The 27,642-nt window shown below is 35.6% G+C and overlaps 1 protein-coding gene across 1 annotated transcript in view; it reads left to right on the plus strand.

Annotated features, from left to right (window-relative positions):
* Window positions 1-27,642, plus strand: part of LOC149420881 (cilia- and flagella-associated protein 44) — a 37,564-nt gene that overhangs the window by 3,602 nt on the left and 6,320 nt on the right. The window contains exons 5-31 of the mRNA XM_089635139.1: window positions 579-709; window positions 2,267-2,404; window positions 3,285-3,461; window positions 3,554-3,802; window positions 3,960-4,091; window positions 4,438-4,632; window positions 6,166-6,308; window positions 7,197-7,315; window positions 8,048-8,255; window positions 8,433-8,696; window positions 10,878-10,989; window positions 12,312-12,481; window positions 12,574-12,783; window positions 14,079-14,189; window positions 15,994-16,171; window positions 16,262-16,726; window positions 18,382-18,499; window positions 18,586-18,697; window positions 18,983-19,205; window positions 19,285-19,483; window positions 22,735-22,903; window positions 22,992-23,130; window positions 23,554-23,765; window positions 25,168-25,302; window positions 25,693-25,825; window positions 26,808-26,912; window positions 27,007-27,114. Coding sequence (XP_089491265.1) covers window positions 579-709; window positions 2,267-2,404; window positions 3,285-3,461; window positions 3,554-3,802; window positions 3,960-4,091; window positions 4,438-4,632; window positions 6,166-6,308; window positions 7,197-7,315; window positions 8,048-8,255; window positions 8,433-8,696; window positions 10,878-10,989; window positions 12,312-12,481; window positions 12,574-12,783; window positions 14,079-14,189; window positions 15,994-16,171; window positions 16,262-16,726; window positions 18,382-18,499; window positions 18,586-18,697; window positions 18,983-19,205; window positions 19,285-19,483; window positions 22,735-22,903; window positions 22,992-23,130; window positions 23,554-23,765; window positions 25,168-25,302; window positions 25,693-25,825; window positions 26,808-26,912; window positions 27,007-27,114 — 4,655 coding nt within the window. The remainder of the gene's footprint in view (window positions 1-578; window positions 710-2,266; window positions 2,405-3,284; window positions 3,462-3,553; window positions 3,803-3,959; window positions 4,092-4,437; window positions 4,633-6,165; window positions 6,309-7,196; window positions 7,316-8,047; window positions 8,256-8,432; window positions 8,697-10,877; window positions 10,990-12,311; window positions 12,482-12,573; window positions 12,784-14,078; window positions 14,190-15,993; window positions 16,172-16,261; window positions 16,727-18,381; window positions 18,500-18,585; window positions 18,698-18,982; window positions 19,206-19,284; window positions 19,484-22,734; window positions 22,904-22,991; window positions 23,131-23,553; window positions 23,766-25,167; window positions 25,303-25,692; window positions 25,826-26,807; window positions 26,913-27,006; window positions 27,115-27,642) is intronic.

Here is a 27,642-nt window from a genome sequence, read left to right on the forward strand (position 1 = left end):
ATAATCTGTTCTGTCTTTATAGTCCAATAAATCATGCCAGAATGCTATAATTTGACATTTAATTGCGTGCGTAGTTATTTGAAAATATGTACCGCGTACGGGTATAGATAAAACGGAGCAAATTAACGCGTTCAAAAGGTTAAATTATTTCTATTAACTTTATTTGTGATTACCGCACAATAGTCTATGGAACAGGAAGTAGCGTCCTCAATTTTTAGGGAAAGTTTTGAGGCTGAAGATAGTTTGGGGAAAGTAATCGGCTTTTCAGATCTGGTCCCAAACACAAATTTTTTTACCATCACCGGAGCCCAAAATGACATTAAAATGATTAAAAAATTATTATAAGTTTATCTTTAATAAAAAAATTAGATGTTTAACTCCAAATAAGCTCAGGAATCGCTCGTTAAAGTTTGCCAGGTATAGCCTATTTCCTAGTCTGTCAGGTGTAGCCTGATACACCCTGTATACTATTATTATACTTTTTTATGTCATAATAATGCTGAAGTTTCGTATTACAATTATTTTTCATATTATGCTTATACTTTTTGAAGTAATGATTATAATTTTTCATTCTTCAGGTGCCAGCCATATAAAGTTTTGGAAAATGTGTCCTACATTCACTGGCCTTAAGCTCAAAGGCGAATTGGGAAGGTTTGGTAAAACTGAAATCTGTGACATTTTGGGAGTGATGCCGATGCCTGATGAAAAGGTTACTCTTCAATCTATGTATAGTCAATATAAGAATAATATAATATATATGTGTATAGACTAGTGGGTTAAGTAAGTACTTGAGGTAAGGCAAAACATGAAATATAGTGCCTACCAGAAAGGTACTGAAGAGGCTATAATAAGTATACACACATTATCACATTGCACACATATTGTTCTAGGGCAGTGAATAATCGTAAACTGTTGAATATAAAGTATGTACTATATTTTGTATAATAAACAGAAAACATTGGCTGGATGTGGAAAGGCTCATTTTAAGGTGACTTCTTTCAGGATAACACGCAATACCAATATAGAAAAATTGTTTAAATATTAAAAAAAACACTTTTCCTGATACTTAACAAAATATGAACTAATGTAAAAGCCTACTATATTTCGGACAGTATTACAGTTTCCATCATCAGTGCAGATATTTATGTATATGTGAAAAGTTGGCTAAAAAAGGAGGTAGCCCAACACGGCATAATACCCCCAAAATAAATAATCACTACATATAATACTTTTGGCCATGAAAATATGAAATCATATCAAAAGCCTACTAATTTCATCAATTCAACTTAACTTTAAAACATTTTTTTAAGAACAGCTTCTTTAAAATAATATTACACATGCAAATAATTATTCATTTATTCGTCCAAGAAAATATCAAACGAATACGGAAAGCGCTCGGGGATTTTTTGATGTGTGATTGTTATAGTGTTAGTAGCCTATTCCAAGTACTCAGATAGAGGTGTATATATTGTTTATATGCGTGAGGATGCGTCATATGGGTGTATGTATACATGTGTTGTTATATGTATATAGGTATGTCTGCTGCTATATACACATGTGTGCTTGCATGCACACATATTAAAAATTATATATATATATATATATATTTTTTTTTATTCTTTATTTTGGCTTTCACCCATTAAGAGTGATCTTGGCCATACATTACAACATTTTTCTTATTTATAAATACAACAAATTACAGGATAAAATTGACATGATTGACAAAACAACATTGATAAAACAACATAACATAACATAAAGTAACATAAATAAACCAAACATAACATAAACATAACATAAACATAACATAAACATAACATAAACATAACATAAACATAACATAAACATAACATAAACATAACATAAACATAACATAAACATAACATAAACATAACATAAACATAACATAAACAATTATATATATAATTATGTACATTTTTACAATCTAATGCTAATTTACTTCTTTCTCCTTTCTAATTTCTATCTTCTACTTTTTATTACAATTTTTCCAAAATTTTAGCTTCATCTATAGTTACTAATTTCATATGTTTACACTAGATTTCATTTTCATACAAAGTAATTACACTCAATTGGTCACCATGAAACAGGCAGCCGCCTAGTATGGTGATTCATTATATCTACTTTATGTAAATTTCAAAAAAATGTAACATGTATTAAATAAATAAATAAAAATACGAAATATTCTAACGTAATCATTATTATATTAAAAACAATTTGATGTTAAAATTGTACTTATATGTATAAGGTTCTCTCTGGTTGCTCGTGGGGCAACATCCTGGTGTGGGAGAATGGCCTAGTGAAGGTGGAAGTCTGTCGGAGAGGAAGGAACACATGTCACGAGGCCCCCATCACACAGTTCCTGAGATGTCCAGAAACCACTGAAGTAATAGAGGGCGTCATATTATTAAATTAAAATGCCCCCTTTGCCTTCTCATCTCTATGAGATTTATTTCGGTTTCAAACAATTTTACTCCGTTCGCTTTATCATAAATTAAAAACGCTTTTTAGTCATCTTCGCTTTCATGCAGGGCTGGCCCTGTGCAGGCACAATTGGAGCAGTCTGCTCCAGGTGCCGAATTGTCAAGGCGCCAAGGCCATGTTAATACCTAACACCTAACAGTCCTGACACATCACACTTGAGATTATTTTTCGCAAAAATGGCTCTACACAAATACACAAATTATCCAAATATTATTGATTATAGTGATCACCACCTAGGCTTCTACTGATTTTGACAAGGCGCATCAAACTTTTACTTGCGCCAGGTACCGTTTCGCTCAGGGCCAGCCCTGCTTTCATGGCATAGTAGGTGACATGTAAATGCGTTAATCCACATATTTATCAATTTATGTTTTAAAGTAAGATACTGAAAAAACTTGTCAGTCTTGTCAAGGTGTCACATCCCTTCAGGGCCTGGATTCTAGACGACGTCATTCCACTCGAACAACGAGTGGGTCGAACCGACTTGGAATGACTTTTGACATTGGTGTATGTAAGTATGCACCTTCGACAAGGTTCAAAAATAAGAACGTCAATCAATGTATGTACTTTCGGCTGCGATTGCGAGCCACCTGGATTGAAGAATCGATGCCCAGAACAATGTTTATTGAATTTTCCTAATCTGATGGGGCACCTGCTGTCCTAATGTGGCTGTGGGTATGCCATCGCCCGTGAAGTACAATTCTTAAAGTAGTATGTACTATAAAATTTGTAATCACTTTATGAGCGAAGATTAATGGTCCTTATGGTTTAAAATATCCCAGGTCACAACAGTAGGACTCGACGGCTGCATCCGGACCTGGTATTGGGACACCGTGGAGCAGGCGGACCCCCCAGAGAATGACCCCACCATTGAGCTGAACCCCGTGGCGGAGCTGCGGGTAGAAGGCGCTCAGCTTATGAGTATCTCCCACAGGAAGGGCACTGAGTGGTTCGGTCAGGTGACTAGACCCACACTTAGGTACCTACTTAAATGGTCTGGACTAGGTAAACGTGAAACTAATGATTGCAATACTTACCACCGTTTCCCCAGGATGCCGGTGGATGCATCTGGACCCTGGACCTGGATGTGGATTCGCCGGATTGCGGAGTCCCGGAGCGCCAGGTGCACTGGCACGGGGGCCCACTGGTGGGGCTGGCGGTGCTGCGGGGGCTGGAGCCCCTTCTGGTGTCACTGGGCTGCGACGGGACCTTGGCGCTGGCTCCCATCCCCGCAGGGCCCCTTCTTTATCTGGGACCCTCCGTGGGAGAGGCGACCACCATGCTATACTTGCCCAAAAAGGTGAATCCTATCAAGGCATAATGCGGCTCTCCAGTATGGATGGAAAGGATTAGAGATGCATTTGTTAACTAAGTATCTACCTTGTGTGATCTGTCTGCAAACAACTGCTGGTAATGGACATTAGTTCTTGAGATTTAATATCAACATTTCTATGTAGGTGGACAGAACTGGGAGAACTCTGCTGATTGGATATTCTGACGGGACATGCAGGCTTTTCATTCTATTCACCCATGAACTTGGTGGCAAAAGGGACACTGTGACTGATGACAGCTGCCTTGGTCTTTTACAGGTAATGCTTATTTAACACATACCTATGCAGGGCCGAGAACACGTGGGCGCAATTGAAGCAGCCCGCTACGGGTGCCGAATTGTCAAGGCGCCGATAATACCTAACACCTAACAGTCCTAACACATCGCCCTTGAGATTATTTTTCACAAAAATACCAATAAACCTAATATTATTGATCATAGTAATAACCTACCCACGGCTGAGGCTTCTACTGGTTTTGACAAGGAGCGCCCGGCAGAGCTGGCCCTGTACCTATCTACTCATCCGTAAACAAATTACCTTATTTTCTCATTCTTTGGGTTCCTTAGTTAATTCATATAATATTATAAAGTTTCATCATTTTCAGCAATTGAAACCGCATAAAGATAAAGTGAATGTGATCAGTATCAACCCTAAGTGTAGCATTCTGGTGACGGTGTCTATGGACTGCACTCTGTTCATGTATCAAGTGCAGACTAAGAAGAATGTCCCTGAGCTGGTGCCCCTGTGCTACATTGATACACCAAAGATAATTAACCATATCACCTGGAAGCCCGGATACGTAAGTTATTATAATATATATTTTTCTATATCATGCAATAAAAAAATTCTACATTAAATATATTTTTTATTATTATTTCACCTTACATTTTTTTGGGATATTATGCTAATTTCCCTGTTTGCCAAATACATTTACATTTATTAGTAATTAGGTATGTTTTCTATTTTGTTTATCTCCTATGAAATAAGTATAATAATTGTTTCAGATACGATATAATATTTTCATGGCCATTATCAGTATTATCGTCATTAATTTTTGGTTTACTATGCCGTGTTGCACTTTCTCTTTCTTTAGCCAGGAGGAAGTGCAAGGTGGCATAATAACCCAAAAAATAACCACGATAATAATTACTTAATTTTACAACAAAGGTATCATTATAAATGATTATATATAGAGTGACTTTGACATCCACGGTGTATTCATTTATTATTTATTTATTTATTTATCAACGCCCTATTGGGCTTTTACATAAAGATCACAACATAAATTTAAAACCACAGTACCTATAACACAAATAATAAAGCATAAAATACAGTAAACTTAAATTAAGTTATTATCACAATTAACTTTAAAAAGAAACTCTTTAAATTTATATACGTATATACGTAATACAAAATAAAAATAACTTATAAAAGATATTATGTATATTTAATTAAGCATATTAAGCTTAAATTATAATTACCTACACGTTATTTACATGATCCGAAAATTGCTGAACTGATTTGGATTTGTACGGGTCTAGAATTAGAACAAAAATATCAGCGACATCCATAAACTCATTACCCAGCCTATGTACCCTCTCGATAACTGAATTGAATACGAAGTTATTGTTGTGAAATAAAATATTCCATCTAGTATGTTTGGGAGGTTAATGTAGTGACAGCAAACTTATAATGTCAGGGCTGTCAAACATGGAATTAATAATTTTATACAATAAAAGAAGACCAAATATAAGAACAATATATGATGGAAAAACTTTTACCCCTACTAACAACTTGGTCGCGCATTTCTCAAAAGTCCTGCACAGTAAGAAGAGACATTTTTATTTTCAACTCCTAATCCTGGTTCTTCAGTATACCGTAGTGCGACAAACAGGATGTTTTTTTGTTCAATATTCATTCCTCCTTTACCCACCCTTACCACCTTTATTACAAAGTGTTTCAATCTCATTTCAATACAAAGTGTTTCAATTAATAACAAGTTAGGAATGGCCAGATTCTCTCAACCATCCTCCTTTTCATTTCTTACTACTTGCCTGATGCAACCAATCAATAATTACTATTTGGATTTTTTTAATTTTTTTTTTATATGACACCTCACAAGAGTGTCCCTGCCTGTGCAGTGTACAGACAGGGGAACTATGTCACCACCCGGTTGGGCGGCGTTGTGAGGCGGAATAAGGTAGGGGCTGTAGGAAGGGATTTGTTAATGCGGGCCTTGAAGAGGCTCGGATTATAGGAGGGAGGAAAAACAGATGCCGGTAGCTCGTTCCATGATTACATTCCAGGATTACAATGCATTGATTTTTTTCAGGAGTTGGTAATGCTCTTAGCCGGGGAGGAGGGGCTGATAATGGAGGCAGAGCTGCCCTTCCTGGCTGAGCCTCCACCGCCAGATACCATCACATATCAGGACCATTTTGCCAGCACAAACATTATCAACTTAAAGGAGTACATGTGAGTATCGAGAATTACACAATCGCATTAATAATGTCTAGATACTCCAGCTTTATCTTATGCTGGTATGTATACATCAAATTGTTTATGTAATACCATGATTTTGGTACAGCAATACATATGTGGATTTATAAATTTATCTGGACTGGTGGTAAAAAGAGAAACTAATGCGTGTATAGGTACCGTCACCACGGGAACCATTAATTGGATAGCCAACACCTCTGCTGTAGGTCATCACTAGTGGTTCGCTACGTTTGGTGACTGAGCAGGTTAGTCCAGATCTTAGCAGTGTGGGGGATGTGCCTGCTCAACACCTGCGTGGCGGGCCGAATCGGTAGAGTTCGACCCTTTGACTGCTATTTTATCTAGTGACATAATATGTGTGTTTGCCTAGTCTAACAGTCGAAAATCATGTAAAAACTTTTGTACAAAAACAATTTATATTATGAACAAAGAATTATTCTTTTTGATCTGCCAAGGTTTTAACTTTGATCTGAAATTTGTACGGTTTCACATCTCAAATTCTCTTATATTTACAAAAAAACGCATTTGTTTTTTTGATTTCCAAATACATATATCTACTTCTGGTAATATAAGTAGTGTAGTGCCAATCACAACACGTTTAGGACGGGTTGTTTAGGAGAATTTTAAAAATTCATCAAATTTCAATGTTCATTTTCGGGTTCTGTGAAAGTCCGTTTCAAGTTCTGTTATTATATCATTATAGTCTAGTTGCTTTACAGAACTGAAATAAAAACAGAACTTTAAAAAAAATTCACAGAACTTGAAAATTAATATTGAAATTTGATGGATTGTTCAAATTCTCCGAAACAACCCATCCTTAGTAATTTTCCATAATCAATCATTTATAATTGGTTGTAATTAAAGCTTACGCTACACACCTCCTGACGAAGAAGATGAAATCCCCTATGTTGGTTCAGATGAGGAAGAAGAAGAGAAAAAAGACAGTGATGAAGAGGAAGAAGAAGAAGCAGAAGTGGAATTGTGTATGTAATTATTCAGTAAAACTTTTAAACAGATCAGAAGAGTATGTACATTTTAATACATGCTAATAAATTTTATTTATTTTTATATGTTGTTTCCTAATGTATTATAAGGTTATTGTCACTTCTCTTTTACTCATAAAAAAAATTCATAAGGTTTCACAAATTTTTCTCAAATGGAGGTAGGAACTTTGGTTTCACAGAGGTTACCATTTTAACTTTTCTGTGGTTAACTTCTAGATTTGAATACAAAGTGTGGTATTTTCTCTTTCTAAGATCGTTTAGATCTTATTTTTTTTCAACGATTTCTCTGAGACCATTTGAACTGTTCCCTAAACCAAACAAATTAGCTTGAGGGGTTAAGGAGTAATATGTTTTTTTTTAATTTAAAGTTATCCAAATAATTTAATAATAGCAAGATATAATAAGAATGTAAAAAATTATATAATTATATTATACTAATCCACTCTGCTAAAACACTTTTTTTACTTATTTAATGATCATATTATTATAACACACTGATAACTCTAGTGAATGTATTATTGTGGCTGTTTAAAAGTGGATCCACATTACACAATTCAAACTTCAAACTTCAAACATAATGGGAATAACATTGAGAGCAATGGTTTGTTAAGGTCATTGGTGTGCCAGTGGAAATACAGTTTTACCGAGTACCAGTGTATGGCTTCAGGTTTTCACCAAGGCCATGGTTATAATTTGTATATCCATTTGCAGTTGAGCAGTCTGCCACAAGTAAGAAGTCCATCCTGTGGGCTGTGTACGACCCCCTCGAGAGAGACTCGGAGACGGAGACACAACAGCTGTGGGTGGCGCAGGAGGGGCTGGGCTGTTTGCTACGCATTCAATCCGGGGGCCTGAGCCCCAACAAGTTCGCCCCCCTTGAGGATTCCTGGGAGGTCAATATTGTCTCCATGATGTTTATGTGAGTACAGGTGAATCTTTTCAAATCCAAACAGAGGATGGTCCTACATGCCTTTGATATATCTTACCAGACAATTATTATTTTCTATAAATAAGTAGGTATTAAAGTATTTTTTATATACATATATTCATATTATATGTATTTTAGTTATAACAAGAACAATTAAATATATTTCAGCAATGATAACAACCATCTGGTACTAGGCATGGAAGATGGTGAAGTTCGCGTGATCTGCCTTCCCACCGGAGATACAGATTCCTCGGGAGTGGAGTTTGAGCTGCGCATGGTCAAGAGGCAGCGGAAACTTAAGAGAATGAGAGGGAAGCCTAAGGATGAGCCGGAGCTGATCCCCCGCCTGGACTTCCTGGACTTCTTAAGACTCCCCATGCACAACTCGCACTCGGGCCGCATCACTCACATGGTCTTTAGTCATGATGAGAGGTTAACTTACACACTTTTCATATCCAAATACGAATTTGTTTCAATAAGCATACACTACCTGCATTCAATGTTGCAGGAGTTCCTCTTATTTTCATTGTATATTTAATCTTCTTCAATGACTACTCCTCAGCTATGAACGTAGAATAAAGAATAACAGAAGATGTGTTTCGTGATCCAAACATGCGCCTAATCGAGGCTTAAATTTCCAATACAACACTGTGTTTACAAAATTCAAATGGGATGGTCTATCATGGATGGGAGATCTAAAATGTCAGGCGAGTGTAAGTGAGACGGAGTGCTGAGCTATTGGGCTAAATGGAACATTCAAATTTGTATGGAAGACACTTCTATTGTTATTTTTTATTCTACGGCTATGAACATGCTATAACTTCTACTCCAGTATCCAGAAGTTTCTTCTTAGCACAAAGGTTCCCATTTTCGTTTATTTTAGTTCTTCAGAACTGCTTCATCAACAAATGAGCACAAATCTAAAAACAACAATTTGTCCCATGACCAGGACATTTTTTTCTTCCATAGTTGTGAATTTAAAATATTGAAATGATTAACTTTTTAATCATAATGGTAATTATCGGGATCGACCTAATTTTGCTATGCGGTCTACCATTTGGAAAACCTTGCTTAACACATGCTCAATTGCTTATTAATTGTGACCCAAACATTTTCTGTACCGAGATAAATTTAAAAATTCTATTGTTCGAAAATCCACATAATGCAGCTTTTTTGATTAAAATCCTCCTCCTAGATCAAAATTTTCAACCAGAACACCCTTTGTTCATATTTATCCTCTCACCATATTGTACGAGGGTGGGTCAATAAGTCCTTAGAAAAGCCGACAGGTGGCGCGACTAGTACTGTAAGCGGTTTGTTTTCATGCAGCGGCACTACCGATTCAGTATGCTGCGAAGTTTCAAGCAGATTGGTCGGGTTGTTGTGTGTTTCTCGTACATTTAAAAAAATTTTTTTGCTTGTTTACAAAAAAGGAGAAAATTGAGTTTAGAGCTGTTATTAAACATTTTAATATAAAAGGGTTAACAGCAAAGGAAATAAAAAATGAGTTGGATTTAGTTCACGGCACATCTGCTCCTTCACTTGCAACTATTTATAACTGGTTAAATGAATTTAAACGTGGTCGTACATCAACAAAGGATGAACCACGCTCAGGACGTCCTGTAGAGGTGACTACACCAGAAATGATCAATAAAATCCACGATATGGTGTTAAGTGACCGAAGATTAAAGTTAAGTGAGATAATTGAGGTTGCAGGGATCTCAAAAGGAAGCGTCATTTCTATTTTACATGACAAATTGGGCATGAAAAAAATTTCTGCAAGATGGGTGCCGCGTTTGCTCACAGTCGACAATAAACCCAATAGGGTGGTGGCCTCTAAAGCCCTGTTGTCGCTCATGCAACGCAATCCGGATGAATTTTTTCGTCGCTTTGTGACTGTAGATGAAACATGGATACACCACTATACTCCCGAGACGAAAGAACAGTCAAAGCAGTGGATTGCGAAAGGCGAACCATGTCCAAAGAAGGCGAAAACCGTAAAATCAGCTGGTAAGGTTATGGCTACTGTATTTTGGGATGCACGTGGAATTATTTTCGTTGACTATTTGAAAAAAGGAAAAACAATAACAGGGGATTATTATGCATCTTTATTGGACCAGCTAAAAAACAAAATTGAAGAAAAACGGCCTCATTTAAACAGGAAAAAAATCCTCTTTCATCAGGACAATGCCCGTGTTCACACATGTTTACGATCAATGGTTAAAATTGAAGAATTGAGGTTCGAATTGGTCGACCACCCACCGTATTCGCCAGATTTAGCCCCCAGTGACTTTTTCCTTTTCCCAAACTTAAAAAAATGGCTAAGTGGACAACGTTTTTTTTCAAATGAAGAAGTCATCGATCGGACAAATGCTTATTTTGAGGACCTTCCGAAAACTTATTTTTCTGACGGTTTAAAAAAAATTGAGAAACGTCTAACCAAGTGTATTGAGCTCCAAGGAGATTATGTTGAGAAATAAAAAAAAAATACAAAAATACAAACTGTTTTAATGCTTTTTTCTAAGGACTTATTGACCCACCCTCGTATTATTGAACTTCTTTCACATAATTTTAATGAATATCCAAGTTTTTACTTACTTTGTTATGATTTAGATATTTTTTCACCGCTGGAGGAGATGGAAATGTATTTTCCTACTCGTACAATCTTTTATCTGAAGAGCTGCTCAAGGCGCCTTCTTCGTATGACTTCAGTAAACAACTGATGGTAAGTTATGGCGGCCTCCGCAGCTTAATTGTCTCCCATTTCATTTTAAGTTGGGAAAGTACTTCAGCAAGTTTGAGCCACGTAACATTATAAATGTTATTATAGTGCTTTTTTTTTTGGGCTATTATGCCGTGTTGTGCTACCTCCTTCTTTAGCCAACGATTCGGATAGCATTGCAGTGCCCATGTCCTACACGGCATAATACCCCAAAAACAAATCACTATAATACTTTTGGCGGTGAAAATCTCAAGTCATACCTTATAAATGTTATGTATGATAAGTAGGTACATTTATTTTTATTTATATTTCTAATGTTTGCTAAGTTTAATAACTATTATATTATTTAAGTTAAATTTATTTTATTTTTTTATGTTTGTAATTATCTTTCTTATTCTAATGATATTTGTATTATGTTATTTATTTAAGTTTTTTTATTATGCTTTGTAATTATTTTTCTGTTTGGTATTTTGTCATCTACCGAGGTTTAATATATTTCTATTATGTTTTGTACAGATTAGTTAACATCATATTATGTTATTTAAATTTATCATCTAGATCAGGCATGGGCAACCTATCCTAGGTCTGGGGCCTAATTATCATTCTGTCTCCGAGTCAAGGGTTGGACCAAATTATTAAACATAATAAAGTAATGATAAATTCTTATATATATTTTTTTTATTTATATAATGAACGACATAATATTAATATTATATACTGATTACAAAATTTTGTATCAAGATTGGCTTTGTCCTTGAATTACGAGACTATCAATATTGGCATTGGTATTGCTTAAGAAACCTACTGTAGGTGTCGTCCAAGCGTTGGTGATCATGAGCTAGTAGAGTGGAGCCACTGCAAGTGCCCTTGTTTTATCCATTATTTTATCTCTCCCTGGAACTATTAATTTCTTTCTCTATTACTTCGTCGAGATGAATCAGGGCCGGATAAAATGGCTCGGCCGGCTGGCGGTTGCCCATACATGATCTAGGTTTATAAATATTATGTACCTACTTCAAATAATGAAATTTTTTTAAACACCTTATAAACCATAATTACGCAACTCCCCAATTCAAACACGAGAAATAATTTCTCAATTGAGTTGGGCAGTTGGACAATTAGCCACGATATATTTATTTGTCAATTATTGTAAAATGTGATAAAAATAAAAAAGAGCATTGATTTATAAAAAATCTTACACCAAAACCAAGAAAATGCAGCATATTATTTTATTTCAAAGACTTTCCATAATAATATTGCACCAGGCTGTGTTGGATCTGGGTAATACAAATGAGATTGATCTTGTACCATTTCACTGTTTTCAGCCAGAGAAGGTGGGCCTGCAGCTGACGGAAGAGGAACTGGAGCTGTCTCACGAGGAGTTAGCTCGGGAAACGGAGCGCCAAGGCCTACTGCGAGCGGCCAACCAGTATAAGCAGCGAGTCCGTGACCAGCTGGCCGAGCTTACGCTGGATTTCAAGGACCTGCTCAAGAAGTAAGCTGTGACATCTGTATGATTAGCCTGGATGGGATAGTGTTAATATAGTACAACATAATATATAACAATGAGTGCATGTGTTTTTCCAGGAACAACAGCATGCCTTTGTCACAGCAGGTGGAAGTGGAAGTGGATGAGCGCGTGCTAGAGGAAGAGGAACGCGTGGCGGAGGAGCGTATGGCATTGGTGCGACGCAAGATAGCCTTCCCGCTGCAGGTCTCCGAGCTCAAGCTCGCCAAGTTGCTCCGCAGGAATATACAGCCGCTAGAGATGTTCCCCTTTCAGCTTAATTCCATTCTGTAATATACTTATTAGTATCTTGTATTTAGATAGTTAAAATTGGTGCGTTAAAGGTGCGTAGAAATTTAAAAATTAATTTTAGGGGTCTATGTAATAATTTGATTCCTAAGCTAAATTGTGCAAGAATTGTATTAATGCAATATGAAGAAAATTATTAAATGTGGAACATAATACATTTTATTTTCTTCCATGAATAATATTCATTATTATTATAATCTAGATTAATATTTAGTAGGTACTGTATTTAAATAATTATAATTTACATTATATTATAATTCATGGTACTTATTACAAGAAACGATGGGAGAGGAGCTTTAATGTAACATGACTGCAGTCTGGTGAAAGAATGATTTTTGTTGGGAGAACTAGTGCCATAATATAATAGGTTTGTGAATAGTGCAAGTATTTTCTTGAGATTCTTGAATTTGAAATATGATTTATATGTCGACTAGTTATGTATCTTCTGGATAAGTAGCATCTGCATCCGTCGGGAGAGAGTACTGGCGAGATATATGTAGCAGATACTGGTTACATACATATAAACTTCATTCAACTTCTATACAAAACTACTGTGTCCGACCTGCCCTGAGCCAAACAGTGCCTGACGCGAGTAATATTTTGGCACCCCTTGTAAAGTACCAGTAGATGTCTTTTTTTCCATTAAACCCACACAGAAGGCCCTGAGGAAAATAATTCCCCTCAGGGCCTATATTACCTTCTGGGATGCTGTGGGTGGGGTTTTTTTTAATGAAAGGAAGGAAAGGAATTTCTGAAAAGGTAATGAGGTTGAGTAAAAATCCAAATGTTCGAGAGTGACGGATATATGAACTAATCCCTCCCACTGCGGCGCAAGGTGATAGGACAAGAGACCATTTGGAGACGTCAAATGGTCTCCCCGAACCAGCCTCTCTTGATCTGGCATGTTATGCAGCTGGTGGACAGGCGCATCCAGAACACACCTCTCCCGATGAACCCGGGCACCCCTGCTAAGTCACCAAACGTAGCAAACCACTTGGGGTGACCTATGGCAGAGGTGTTGGTTATACAATAAATGGTTCCCGGGGCGGCGGTTCCTAAACTCGTCTCCCAAATCATCCACTGCAATCAATAATTTTTGTATGTAACAAAGAATAAGCTTTGTTTTAGCGGCCCATATTGTAATGTAATAAATCTCCATTACTTTCACAATCAAACTGATCATAAATAATTAGATAAAGCTGACGTAAAATAATTTATATTATTATTATGTATTTATTTTGCAGGCATCATTAAATTAGTTATTTTACCATTACAGAAATAAGGAGTTTAATGTGAAAACAATACGGCAGAACAAACTTACACAACACTTTTTCGACGAGCTGGAAGTTGCAAAAATAAATTTAATTGAAGCCGTTAAAAAAGCGCAGTAAGTTTTTTTCCTTGGAATTTATAAAATAAATATGTTCAATATAAGTTAAGACAACCTTTGATTGATATCCGTTACAAAACATTAATGTCTAATCTAAAACTACCACTAGATTCTACCCGGAGAGCAATTAATGATGTTTTTATACTTTTGATGTTACTGAATTACTTCATCGACTGCTGTCAAAAGTTAAGTGTTATAAACGTCGGTGTTCCTGTTAAATTTACTCGACTCCACTATCTTTTCCGCTGTGACAACCATTGCACAAACTATTCATATCACTCACCATTAGATTGATTTCGCTAAACTGCCAATACATAATATACAGACCTTTTCGATTTATTCAAATCTCTTCATCCTGCATCAAAGCAAAAATAAAAAAGAAACTGATATGTTTTCTGTATTATGATTGTAACATGATAAGTATTAATTATTGTGCCAACTGATATATATTTTAGTGTACCTACTGAAATTGTACATATTTCTGAATTATGTACAATTTCGACTTGTATTATGATTGTAAAAGCCCTACGGCAGTTCAATAAATAAATACAGGGTTTTCCAATAAGAGGTGTTATTTTGAACAGCCCGCTATTTCGGTAGATGTTACTTTTGAAGCTGTCATTTTTTGACATTTGACAAGTAGAAACTACGCCATTAATAAAAATGGAAATGAAATTATTAAAATTCACTTGAGTGAATCAAATACAAATCATCTTGAGTGATGAGGCCCATTTCCACCTCGGTGGCTTCGTCAACAAGCAAAATTGTCGCATCTGGGGCTCGGAAAACCCAAGATTTATTGTTGAAAAGCCTCTCTATCCTCAACGTGTGACTGTTTGGTGCGGTTTATGGTCCGGCGGAGTCATTGGACCTTACTTTTACGAAAATGAGGCTGGAGCAACAGTTACGGTGAATGGATCGCTATCGAGAGGTGTTTAATGATTTATTATGGCCGGAATTGGATGGTATTGATTTGGACAACGTTTACTTTCAAAAAGACGACGCTACGTGCCACACAAGCAACAAAACCATTGATCTTTTACGATTGAATATCAAAATAACACCTCTTATTGGAAAACCCTGTACTTGCAAGATTGCTGTGGGACTGTCACTCAGAGATTGCATTGTAACCGATCTTTCTGTTAAGTTCAAGGTATGAGAAAGAGGGAGAGGTGATGACTTTTTGTTTTTAATAATGTTTTATTTTGTTTATCATGCTACATAGAAAGGATGATCTATTCTTCATACCTCAGTAAGTAAAATAAAATATAACGGTGAATGCACTCTAAAAAAATGTTGTGTTATGGGTTCAAATAAAAAATCACATAATGCATTAGTTATTATTAAATTGTATATTTATTCAACTGCACGGAAGTTACAAGAAGGCTATAATTACGTACCTCAATAATAATAAATTAAGGTTAGCATAAAATTCCTGCATGGGTTTCATAAAATTTTAATTAAGCAAATTTGACTTCCACTAATTTATTATTTACACATAACATGTTTGTAAAAGCCCGTAAGGGCGTATAACATAAATAAATTTACTGTGGTAATTCATAAATAGGCACTATTATTGTGGTAAGCCATCTCTGGTTTTTTTTTTATTATTATTTCTTCAGTCGTATATTTATTAGTAGAACTGATTTGTATAAGCAACATATTTTCCAGTATTTTATTCTCTTCGGCTTATAAACAATATGTACAATATCTTTAAGGTACTTGTCCAATGTCCACTACTTGTAAGTAGAAATGTTTATTTGCCTTGTGAAAATAATGATTCTTTTAATTACACCCACAGAGGCTCTGTGGATAAGGACGATGGAGACGAAGAGGTTCGGGTGCCCTGGGGGCTGGGAGGACCCCCGGCGCCACTGCTGCAGGGCCTGCCACCCACCCCCCCACCGCCCCGTGCCCTCGTGCGGGCTCTACGCAACTACCTGCAAAGGATCAACCGCCACCACAAGCAGGAGATGGAGGTATGTACCTTTACACTCTAACGTTACCTGCAGAGTTTCCAAACTATTCGTTGTGGGCTATCTGTTCTAGTTACAATACATGATTTCCAGTGGCAAGACCACCTGGGCAACCGCTCCTTCTCGAGCGTAGAGCGTGCGGGGGCGGCAGCTATCGCCGACGCCGAGGCATCCATTGGGGAGTTCCACCTTAAGAGCCGGCCAGCCGGGGCGCAGGGCCCCACGCAGATCCATCTGGATCCTGCCCCGCTGCAGCAGGCGCACGTGCACTTGTTTATCACGAGGCAGGAGGTCAGTCAAACAACACATACTCCTTTCGCATCCACTTTACTGAATAACAAAACTTCATCATTTCAGATCTACGAAATTCAGTCAAATTTCAACAAGTCCTTGGTGAGGTTGAAGGAGCAGAAGGTAGTCCTGGCTAAGAGGTACGCAGAGCTCACCACTCGTCTGGCCGTGATTGCTGAAGACATTCCCAAGAACATGAGGCAATCCGCGCCAATGGCTCCGCCTACCATGGATCCTGAGCTAGAAGATCCAGCTACCAATATAAAGGTAATTTCTCGTTTTTTCTTATATCCATAAGATAATATTTATTATGTGGCGTCCCTACTACTGGCGCCGCCTGAAGGATGCATTTGGGACTAGCAGGTGACATTGGCGGGAGATTTAAACCAAGAATTACACACGAAATTGGTAAGATACATCGATTTGGCTGCAAAATGATAATGTTTATCTCACTATATAGGTTTTAAATAAAGCTAAGTAAATAATATAAGTTTTATTGTAAGGTAAAACTTTTTCATTATATCTATTAACAATATTCTAACAATAATATCCACTGACAAGAAAATATGTGTTCAGTTAAAAGAGTATATTTAAACATTGTAAATCCTTCTTGTCAATGTAACTTAAAATGGTTTTTTGCTATTTATCTATATATATGTATATATACAGGGTGTATCGGCACATACCCGACAAACTTTAACCAGCTATTCCTTAGCACATTTGGAGTAAAAAATGTTATGGGCACTTTGCTGTCCGGTAACATTTTTTTTCAATTAAAAACAAAAATACAAATAAAAAAATCCACACTCCGTCACTGTCATTGGAATTGTTTCTCGGGTTCAACAGCTGTTATTAGCAAGTGTGTCAAAAAGTGTCCTTGCTCTTTCGTACACACTAAATAATAATAGTTAAAAATGAGACGAATGGTGCCGTGCCATTTCGTTGTGATTGTAAAAGAGCGCCAACGTAGGTACGTACGTACATTATTCAACGAAACTCGAACAAAATATTGCCAGACGTGTTTTCAAACTTTGACAAAGGATAAAACATTGGTGACATGTGGTGAAAATATGAATAGTAAATTTTTTATTAAAAAAAAATGTTACCGGACAGCAAAGTGCCCATAATATTTTTTACTCCAAATGTGCTAAGGAATAGCTGGTTAAAGTTTGTCGGGTACGTGCCGATACACCCTGTATATAAAGGAATCTTTGTTTATTTGTCCCGTATATATCCTTTATTTGACTCTAAAACTACTGAATGGATTTCACTGAAAATTTCAAAGTTTTTTCTTATTAGTGTCGGGAGTTTTCGGAGAGTGGTTTGAAAGATAGAATAAGTCTAGGAAGCCCGTGGAAGACTCGACACATTATCTCTGCACTGGAATGAGATACGGATTCGAATTAAATTTGATAAGATGTAGTTTTTTAACCGTACCAATATGGAATACAGTAGTGAATGGTAGAAAGAGTCGGGGATGCCCGAAAAAAACATGAATCAAACAATTATTTATGGTAAAATACGACGAAAGGGGTGTAAGGAGATTGAATGATGTGAAAGTGAATGGCAGGAGATGTCGAGGATGCCCGAGGAAGACATGTGAAACAAACACCTATTATAATCCAATAATGTTATTTCCACATTAAAAATGCTCATAGTTTTCATGTACAGTAGAATTCACAACCTCAAAACTTTACTCCAAACCATTCATAACCCCGAACAACTCCGGGTACATGTTAGATAGTAGATTAAAAACAATAATATTTGTGTACTTGAAAAAATAACCCTCTTATGAGTTTAGTTTATAAATCTCATAAAATAATTTCCTGTTTCCTCTTTTCTTACAAAGATTATCTATTATTTAACAGAAAAAAATGCTGTTTGTGGAAAATGTGGTAAAACAGGATGTTTCATTTTAACAGGTCCAAATCCCAGATAGTCAAAAGCAAAGGCGTTCTATTGCAACAAGTAGACGACGCTCTATATTCTTCACTCCGCCCCCAGTAGTTGTGGGTGAAAGCCAATCCCGAAGAGCCGTTGGTACGATTTTGATTTTCGTCACTTTATCATTGAAAAATTATAACATTTTCCTCATTGTCATTTTTTTTTTTTCTAACGGTTTGTAGAAAAGGATCCAAGCGCCAATTACTGGGATATGATGAAGGATGAAAGCAAGGAAACAAGAGCCAAAGTGGGTACCCCCCTGGAAGAATATTATAAGGAGCGTCACATTACAAGGTTGATATAACAGATTAATTAAGCCAATTTCATGAATTATCAAGCCATACATCATTAGGAATCAGAAAAATTCTGCTATTCCACTATTAGGGAGCAAGCATAGACATCCAAATTGTTAGACTTTCCCTAACATAAAATCAGGGTATCATTTCGACAAACTGGAAGCAAAGCACGCCCTCCCCGCTCCGCCCAATTTGGTTTGTTCCCCTTTTCCTCATTGACTGGTCTATCATATGAATTCTAATAAAGTTGCCATTATTTTTGATAATGCCATATTGTTTTCAGCCTGTTGGTGGAACAGGAGCAGATAATTTCGGAAATGAAGGAAAGTGTGAACGTGTGGGAGGAGAAGCTGAAGGAGCTGAGTCGCGAGAGGGAGAGAGTCCAGCTGAAGGCGCACTTCCTGAGGCTGCATCTGTTGTACCTCACACAGAGACACCTTGTGTTGGACTCCTTCCAGCTGAGGGAAGACGAGATGGGGGATCAAGTCCGGCTGCAGCAGGCTGAGGCAAGTGTTCTTTATTGATGTTGGAAAAGTCATACTGATATCGAGATACTTATTAGAATATAATATTATTTTGTTTCAGTTAAAAGTGGCCCAGGACGAGCTGAAAGTCCTGCACAAGCAGATTGAGCACCTCCGGTCTGGCATCACGGGGAACCAGGAGACCATCCGGCAGCTGGAAGTGCAGCAGAGGAAGGTGGCTGCGGAGGCCCCCAAGTTTGCCAAGTTCCTGCGACACATTTACAAGAAGAAACAGAAACCTCCCAAACTGGAAAATGACGGTAATTCAAGAGAACATATATATGTTATGTTTATATGTAAACGATATTTGAATACTACAACATTTTTTAATTTTATTCTGCAATTTTATGGTTCAGGAATTATTATTGGAGCCGGGTCAAAGCTCCAATGCTTATTTATTAAAAGAAATATAAACTTCTGATAGTAACTCCGTGGTGACTAAATATTTTGAATTTGACCAAAAAAATTCTATCTTCGGAGTCAATTTACTCGAAAACGGAAGCTAAATCAAAACGTAATGTAAATTCACCACTTTCCCTCTTATACCATGAGTTTCCAGACACCCTGTGTATAAAACTTCTACTCATATGTTAGAGGCAGTATTGAAGGTAGATGAACTTGGTAGAGGCACTAACACTATTCTTTCTGAGGCTTGGCGGAGAAAGCAAAGTGTTTGTCATTCACTAAGCCATTTTTCAAACTTTCCGTGAATCTTGATACAAACTGGGATAGATGCATTTCAGAGCATGTTACAAATAAATGTGTTTTTCATATGATAACTTTATTTTAAACTTCTCAACAACTTTGTGTGTTGTACTTCGTTGTATAGACGTTTTGAGCGATCGCTTGCCATAATGTGCCAAATTTATAGAACCTGGAAATATGGAATAAACGGTGAAATCTAGATGGATTCATTGGCTTTAAACCGCAGTAAGCTTATGTTTCCATGTTAATATTTTGAGGAATGGTATTAATTAAATAATATGGTAAATCTATATATAAATAACACCAATCGCTCCAGTGGATATGATAAGCCAGAGTGATTCTTTTTACTTTTAGAATTTCAAAGTCCCTACAAGTTTAATCATTGACCCCGTACTAGATAAGAAAACACAAAATTTTATCAACCTGCGTTAACATCTTCAGTTGGTGCGGTAAGCCTAAATTTACAAAAAAACGATTTTTTTACATGTTACTAGAGCTCCCCACAATTATTATTATTATTTATGGTGGTTCAGGTTGAACTATTTATTGTTTCTTGGTTTTATTATATTATTATTATTATTACACGCCCTAATGGGCTTTTACACACCACAAAGTTTAATAGTAGAGTATCACAGTTATTATAGATTCTACAAAATTAAAACAATAAAGGAAACATAAAACAACGAAAAAAGAAAAAATATTAAATGTTACAACAAAAGCATATAATAAAATAAGATACATTAGTAAAAATGATAAGAAGTCTCACATAAATAGATATTCAAAATAAAAATAAAAATATATACACGGTGTCCGGAAACTCGTAGTACAAGCGGGAAACTGGAGAATCTACACCACATGGGGAACCCAAAAAAACATAAAGTTTTTTGATTTGAGCATTTTCAAAAAAAAAAAAAAAACCAAAAAAAAAATATTTTTCGGCTATTTTAGGGTTAAAGTTTTTTCTGGTGTTTAGGGTTGAATAACAGATGTTTTAACCCTGCAGAGCAGAAATATTTTATGATTACACCGGGTTAAATGAAGGGTGATTTCAAAATAATGCTTCAAATCCGAGTTTCTTCATTTGTTTTACTTTCAAATAGTTTTAATTAGTTGGGTACTTTGATCTTCAGTAATAATTTATAAGAATTTGATTAAAAAAAAAAAAAAAAAATCAACTTCAAACTCGATTTACTCGATAACGAAAGCTCAAATAAAAAAAATATATACTACAAAATCGACTCCAAATGTGATGTAGATTCACCAGTTTCCCGCTTGTACTACGAGTTTCCGGACACCCTGTATATTGCGGAAATTATAGATGTCTATTTGTGTCTCGATCTATAAAAGAATTGAAATAAACAATATTTATATTGATTATTTTTAAGATGAAATATATCTCCCAGATCAGAGTATTTATTTCCGAGACTGTGAAGTCTTGGAATTGGGGAATTTTGATAAGACAGTGTCCTTGTGTTGTAAAAATAAAAGGGTAGTAAATTTCGGCAAGATCTTTTGGGTATGTGGATGCTGATTAATTGGAGTAACTCAGGACAGTCAATTTTGAAATGAAGTATTTTATGTAGTACTATTAAATCTGTGTTTATTCTTCTTTCAGAAAGTTTTAATAGGGACAATTTATCTAGTAAGTAGTTATAATCAATGTTTTCTACAGGAATATGCAATTTATAGTTTATATACTTCAAGAACTTATGTTGAATCTTTTCAATATTATCGGAATGAATATTGTAAAAGGGAGACCATAATGTAGAGTTATACTCTAGTTGGCATCTAACAAGAGTTTTGTACAACATGATAAATGTGCCTAAATTATTGAAGTCTTTTGAAATTCTCAAAACAAATCCAAGAGTCTTAAGAGCCTTATTGATAATGTTATTAATATGATACACAAAAGTTAGTTTGCTATTGAACAATATACCTAGGTCAATAATTTCACTGACGCAATTTAAGTTTTTATCATTTAATGTATATTGAAAAAATATTGGATTATTTATTCTGTAAAAATTAATGAACTGACATTTCTTTATGTTCAATGCAAGTTTGTTGATAGAGCACCATTCATCGTTTTGCGATTCTTTCTAGATAATTGACTTCCGTTAAAACAAACAATCGCAAATTGTCTCACAAAATCTATATCTTGATGCCACACTTATTTATGCACTAAAAAATGGACACCACAAGGAAGGATTTTTGGTGTCCTGTATTTGGTGAACCAAAACAGTTTAAATGCAACATTTTACTGTCTTATTGTGATATTATAAAGTAACATTTGTGGATAAAAAATAAATAAACCCACTCTTGCACACTGGCTTGATGCATAGTTATCCCAAATTCAAAATTGGGTGGATTTATTTGGTTTATGGTATAAGGTTAATTATAAATTTAATGCTTAGCTAAATCGGAATTAAATAAAATAATTTAGATTATCCTGTGGATGTGGGACAATTCGATTTATATCTATATCTGTATTATGTATTTCATATCTTCTAAAAACAGTATTAACGTTAAAGAATTGTTGATCAAAGTCCTAATGAGTCTTGTTTTTGGACTGTTAATTCGTGGTGGAATTCCATTGTATTAAAATTGAAATTTAAACAACTTTTATACACTTGTAAATTCCGTTGCATAAGAATTTCAACTACCAGTCTGAAAATATCCGTAGTAGGATGAAACCGGTCCTGGTGAAAATAAATAAGTGGAACAGAGTACAAAAGTTGTTTAAATTTCAAAGTCCTAATGTTGAGTGTTTTTAGTAGTGCCACCTTCTTTTAATCTGGTGGATTTACAGAAAGTTCTGAGAGTGAAGACAGCGAAGAAGAGTCCTCCTCAGAGGAAGAAGAGAGTGAGGGAAGCGAAGAGGGAGCGGAGACCATTCGCCTCAGGCTGGACTCCACCATGTGTCCTCCGGGCTGCGACCCTCAAATTTATGAGGAAATTCTCAACTTTCGACAAATCAGGTAAAAAACACATGCTTCTGAATATAGATATCTGGGTGGATTCTGGGCACCAAAGATAAGCAGTTAAAATCTTTTTTAAATGTTTTAGGTACAACTTAGAAAATGATATCAAAGAACAGGAGAGACAAATCGAACTATCAAAAAAGAATGTAGATTTTAACAACAGAGAGGCAAGGACATTGGTCAGAAAACTGGAGGAGAAACAGAAAGTTTTGAATGACCTTCTGGTAAGTCACCGTCAAAATGTTACAGAATAACTTCTTTATTTACTTATTTTCATTTCTTGTTTGAAGATAATGTCTTTCGAAACTATTCTAAAACTTTGATTTATTTCTTATTTTTTTAAGTCATGTTTTGTCAATTTAGTAATCATTTTTTTTTCTCTTCATTAGTTTCTTATCGCAGATAATGTCTTTCTAGATTACTATTTTGACTGTTCTTAAAATATTTATCATAAGAACACTATTTATTTTTTTATTTATAATATGCTATGTATAAACTGCATAATTAATGGAACTTAATTGGTTTATCTTATGTTATTTCACAATACATTTAATAATAAAATTAAAATAAAATTCCCTGATACTCAATAATTTACTCATCAATGCAATGAACTAAACAATCACTAAAATCCATGAATCTTCCACCAGAAAACAAAGCAAGGCCTCCTGAACGACATAGAGTGCCTGGTGGTGGTGTCCGCTAGCTGCTGCGCTTCAGCTGCGCTGGAGGCCGTGCTGCAGGGGGAGCACGCGTGCATGCGCGCCGGAGTGCTGCTGTTCCCCGCCCCGCTCATTGCGCAGCTCAAGGACCGCATCGCTCAATTGCATGCTGAGGCCATGGAGCAAAAGCTACGGCACAGGTCAGTAACACGCCTTCACGCCAGCTTTTTAATCTAAATACATTAGCATGGAATGGACTGGCTTTTTTATATTTATTTGATTACTGAAGGGAAATCGGTGATCAGAAGCTTTAAGAAAGTCGCTGATGTTGAAATATTGATGAAAACTGATGTACTTCGTTTCTGCTGCCTCACAAATTTAAATTATAAAAATTTGTTTTCTACTTGGCGCATGGCAATTTGTCAAATCATTCAAATTTTTTCGCAATCAGCCTCAAAATATCTACATTTGTAAATTATTGTAATGTGTTTGTATATTCAATAAAAAAATAAAAAATAAAAAAAATTAACAAAATGTTGTAACTTCATTTTGAAACCAAATTTTTTATTTTATAATGTTACACCCTGTATTGATTATTACACTCTATGATATTACTTTTTACTCCCACACCAAACTTAAAAGCTAGTTCTCTGCATTGGTGTAGAAATACTAAAAAACATATATCACTATTTGTTCTTATGCCATTCTCTATGTATTATTGTAACAAGGTTAAAATTTAAATGTTTTATATTTGATATATTTTAAATGAATAAATTGTGAAAATACTGTAAATAGTGTAAAAATAAATAAAGATGCATGGGATCAGTGGCGGCTGGTGATTTTTGTATGTACTAGAGTGCTAATATTACAAAAAAATGCCATTATTGATATTGTTGTAGCTGTAAACGATTTTTTATTTATCTTCATACAAAAAATCGAATTTTCGAAAAAAAAAAATTCAGCTACAACAACATCAATAATGCAATCTTTTGTAATATGAGCACTATAGTACACACAAAAGTCACGAGCTGCCACTGCATCGGATTAGGGCTGAAATTTTTACTTTTACTAATATATCACAAAAAAAAAAAAAATGCTTTTGTGGGATTTTTGCTACGTAATACAATGTATTTTTATCGGTATAAATGCTATATCAAAACTTTAAATAAAAAATTCATATTCCATATGTACAGGTGAAAAAAAAAAATTCATCTTAATATTTTAAAGCTGACTTGCAAAAAAGTGTGTTTTCCTAAAATATTTAAATTAGAACAAACTACAAACAGGCGAATATGATTTAAGATTTTCACAGCCAAAAGTATTTTTGTTATTTGTTTTTGGGGTGTTATGTCGTGTTGCGCTAACTCCTTCTTTAGCCAACGTTTCGGACAGCATTGCAGTGATCAAATAACACATCTGCCCTGATGATGGACACTGCAATGCTGTCCGAAACGTTGGCTAAAAAAGGAGTTAGCGCAACACGGCATAACACCCCAAAAACAAATAAAAATACAAACAGGCGGTTTATAAATAATTTTAAGTTTACACTTAATATTTAAAACCTGTAATTTAGAATGAATATAATATATTTGTGTATTACAGTATCAACCAGTCCCACCTGCGGCATATGAAGGTGGACTGCAAGAGCATGGAGCAGAGACTGGCGGGGCTGCGTGCGCAGTGTCAACTTCTGCTCACCAACAAGCTCAACCTGCACGAGCTCAAGGGCAAGGACAAGTTGGTGTCTCTTTTCTCCTCATTCATAATTCTTTTACTATGTCATCTGTTGAGTATACTAGTCCCAGGCATATATCGAAACCGTTCACAAAAGTTGTCCTTCTCGCACTACTTGTATGAAAACGAAAAAGACAGAAGATACAATGTAGAATATTAAACTTCTTTTCTAATGATATTCCTTTAGATATTTTGTGGAATTATTAATACAACGTTTTCAACGTGAATAATTTATTCTATTGTAAAGGTCTCAGTATTATAGAACAATGGTCACTGTCACTCATCAATATTGTAAGAAGCAAGTTACGACGTACGTTCTTTCCGAGTGCTCCATGATGACGTGCATGCAAGCTTTGCGTGGGAATACTATACAACCCCACCATTTGCTTATAGCACACAGATAAGCGGGATGAGCCGAGCGGCCGCGCTGCTGGATGCCGTGCTGGGGGAGATGTCGTACGCCTTCAAGGTGGCAGCCGCCACAGGCTTCACACTCGACATGCAGGAGCAGTTGGCACAATGGAAGGTATGTCATACGTCAAATGAATTTAAATGAAGTGTATATTATTGAAACACTCTAATCTGCCACACCAGTTAGCAAGTGTTGTACTTTGTACATTCATGTTGTAAGTGTTATAAAGAGTCAATGAACGTGTGAAGGGCGAAGTTGTCAGTTTAAATAACCTGTATGATGATATATATACCGGATTGTAGATTTTGAAATCGTAGACCTATATACAAATTCAAATTAGATAAAAAATACAAAAGTGCATATTTAAAAGAAGTCATTGCATAACAGGTTTTTTTTGTTTCTTCTTCATTGTTTTCATTAACTTGTACTAATGTATATTTTTTGGTTTACTTATAAATCATAAATTTTTTATCTTATAATTTTTCTTTTCTTTCTTCTTTGTATATTGTACTATGACTGTCAATAACTATCATCTCTGTAAATGGCGTTTGTGTTTCTGGAAAACCCTTCGTGCTTCAGTGACAAGAATTTTTTCTCGCCGACAAACTGTTCATGCACTGCTGGCATTGGAATTTCGCCCTAGCTGAAATTTTTTGATATGCGATTTAAACCTGTATGCCTTGAAACACTAGAGTTCATTTTTGATTCCATTATTGATTTCCCTCAAAAAGGGTCTGATGTTCCACAGGTTAATATATAAAAATTCAGCCTGCGTATGTCTGTGCTGGCAAAACTCAAATTTCAAAGTTTATTCTTATTTGTGCTAAGAATGTTAAGAGAGTGGTTTGAATGGTATAAGAAGTTGGGGACGCCCGAGGAATACTTAACACAATATCTCTATATCGGAATGAGATACGGAGTCGATGTAATGTAGTTTTTTAACAGTAACATTGTGGTATACGGTAGTGAATGGTGGAAGAAGTCGTAAACGCTCGAGACAGACATTAGCATTAGTGAAGCATTGTGGGGTCCACTAGTTATAAACAAATAAATCTATTACCAATGATTATTACTGTTGCATCGTGCTACGTTTCAGAAAAGGGAAGTAGATTTGGAGCAGCAGTATTGCGCCGTGCTTCAAGAACACACCGAGAAGTTGAGAATTGCTTCTGCCCTTCAAGCCGAAACCCTGACCAAGGAGGTAAGTAACTCGAATTTGTCTTTATCTTTTATCGACAGTATCGAGTATTTGGTAGGAATTTGTGTTGATGAATTAATACATATTGTTTTTTTAGTCATCAAAAACAATAAAGGACATGCTTGGGGGACGAACCGAGGAAGAATATAGACAAGACATTGTGCGGTTAAGAAGACTGCGAAAGGAACAGAAAAAACAGATTGAGGTAATTAAAAGAGATTTCACATAGTTCATCCTACCATCCGTTGTGAGTAATCAATAAACCATAATGTTGCCTGTGGTAAATCCTATAATAATGGTTCGCCTTCTCACACACGTCTTGCATGGAAACAAAAAAGAAGTCAGAATGTCCAATGAATTGCCAGAAATAAAATAATTTTATTTAGAATTCAGTTAATTTTTAAAAACATAAATATTTATTGATGGTTTATGGACACATTTTTAGATCTCTTACTGTGGTAATTACTGCAAAGTATACCAAACAACTCAACACAATTACAATTCAAAAACTTGGTTAAATAGTTTAGTTTTTTTCATCGCTTTTAATGACTTTACATCATTTCTTAAAGGTGTGTTGAATTATCATGGAACCATTGTATTATACATAATAATTTCGGATATCGGTGCAAAATGCGTAATGTGAAATATTCCTGCGTAATGCGTCAAATTATTCAAGTTCAATGAAATTTTATATTTCAAAATTGTAACTGATATAATTATTGAATCAAAGGTT

The sequence above is a fragment of the Hesperophylax consimilis genome, chromosome 9, assembly GCF_061612785.1.
Source record: "Hesperophylax consimilis isolate HC1 chromosome 9, BYU_Hcon_1.0, whole genome shotgun sequence".
NCBI classification, from domain to species: Eukaryota; Metazoa; Arthropoda; class Insecta; order Trichoptera; family Limnephilidae; genus Hesperophylax; species Hesperophylax consimilis.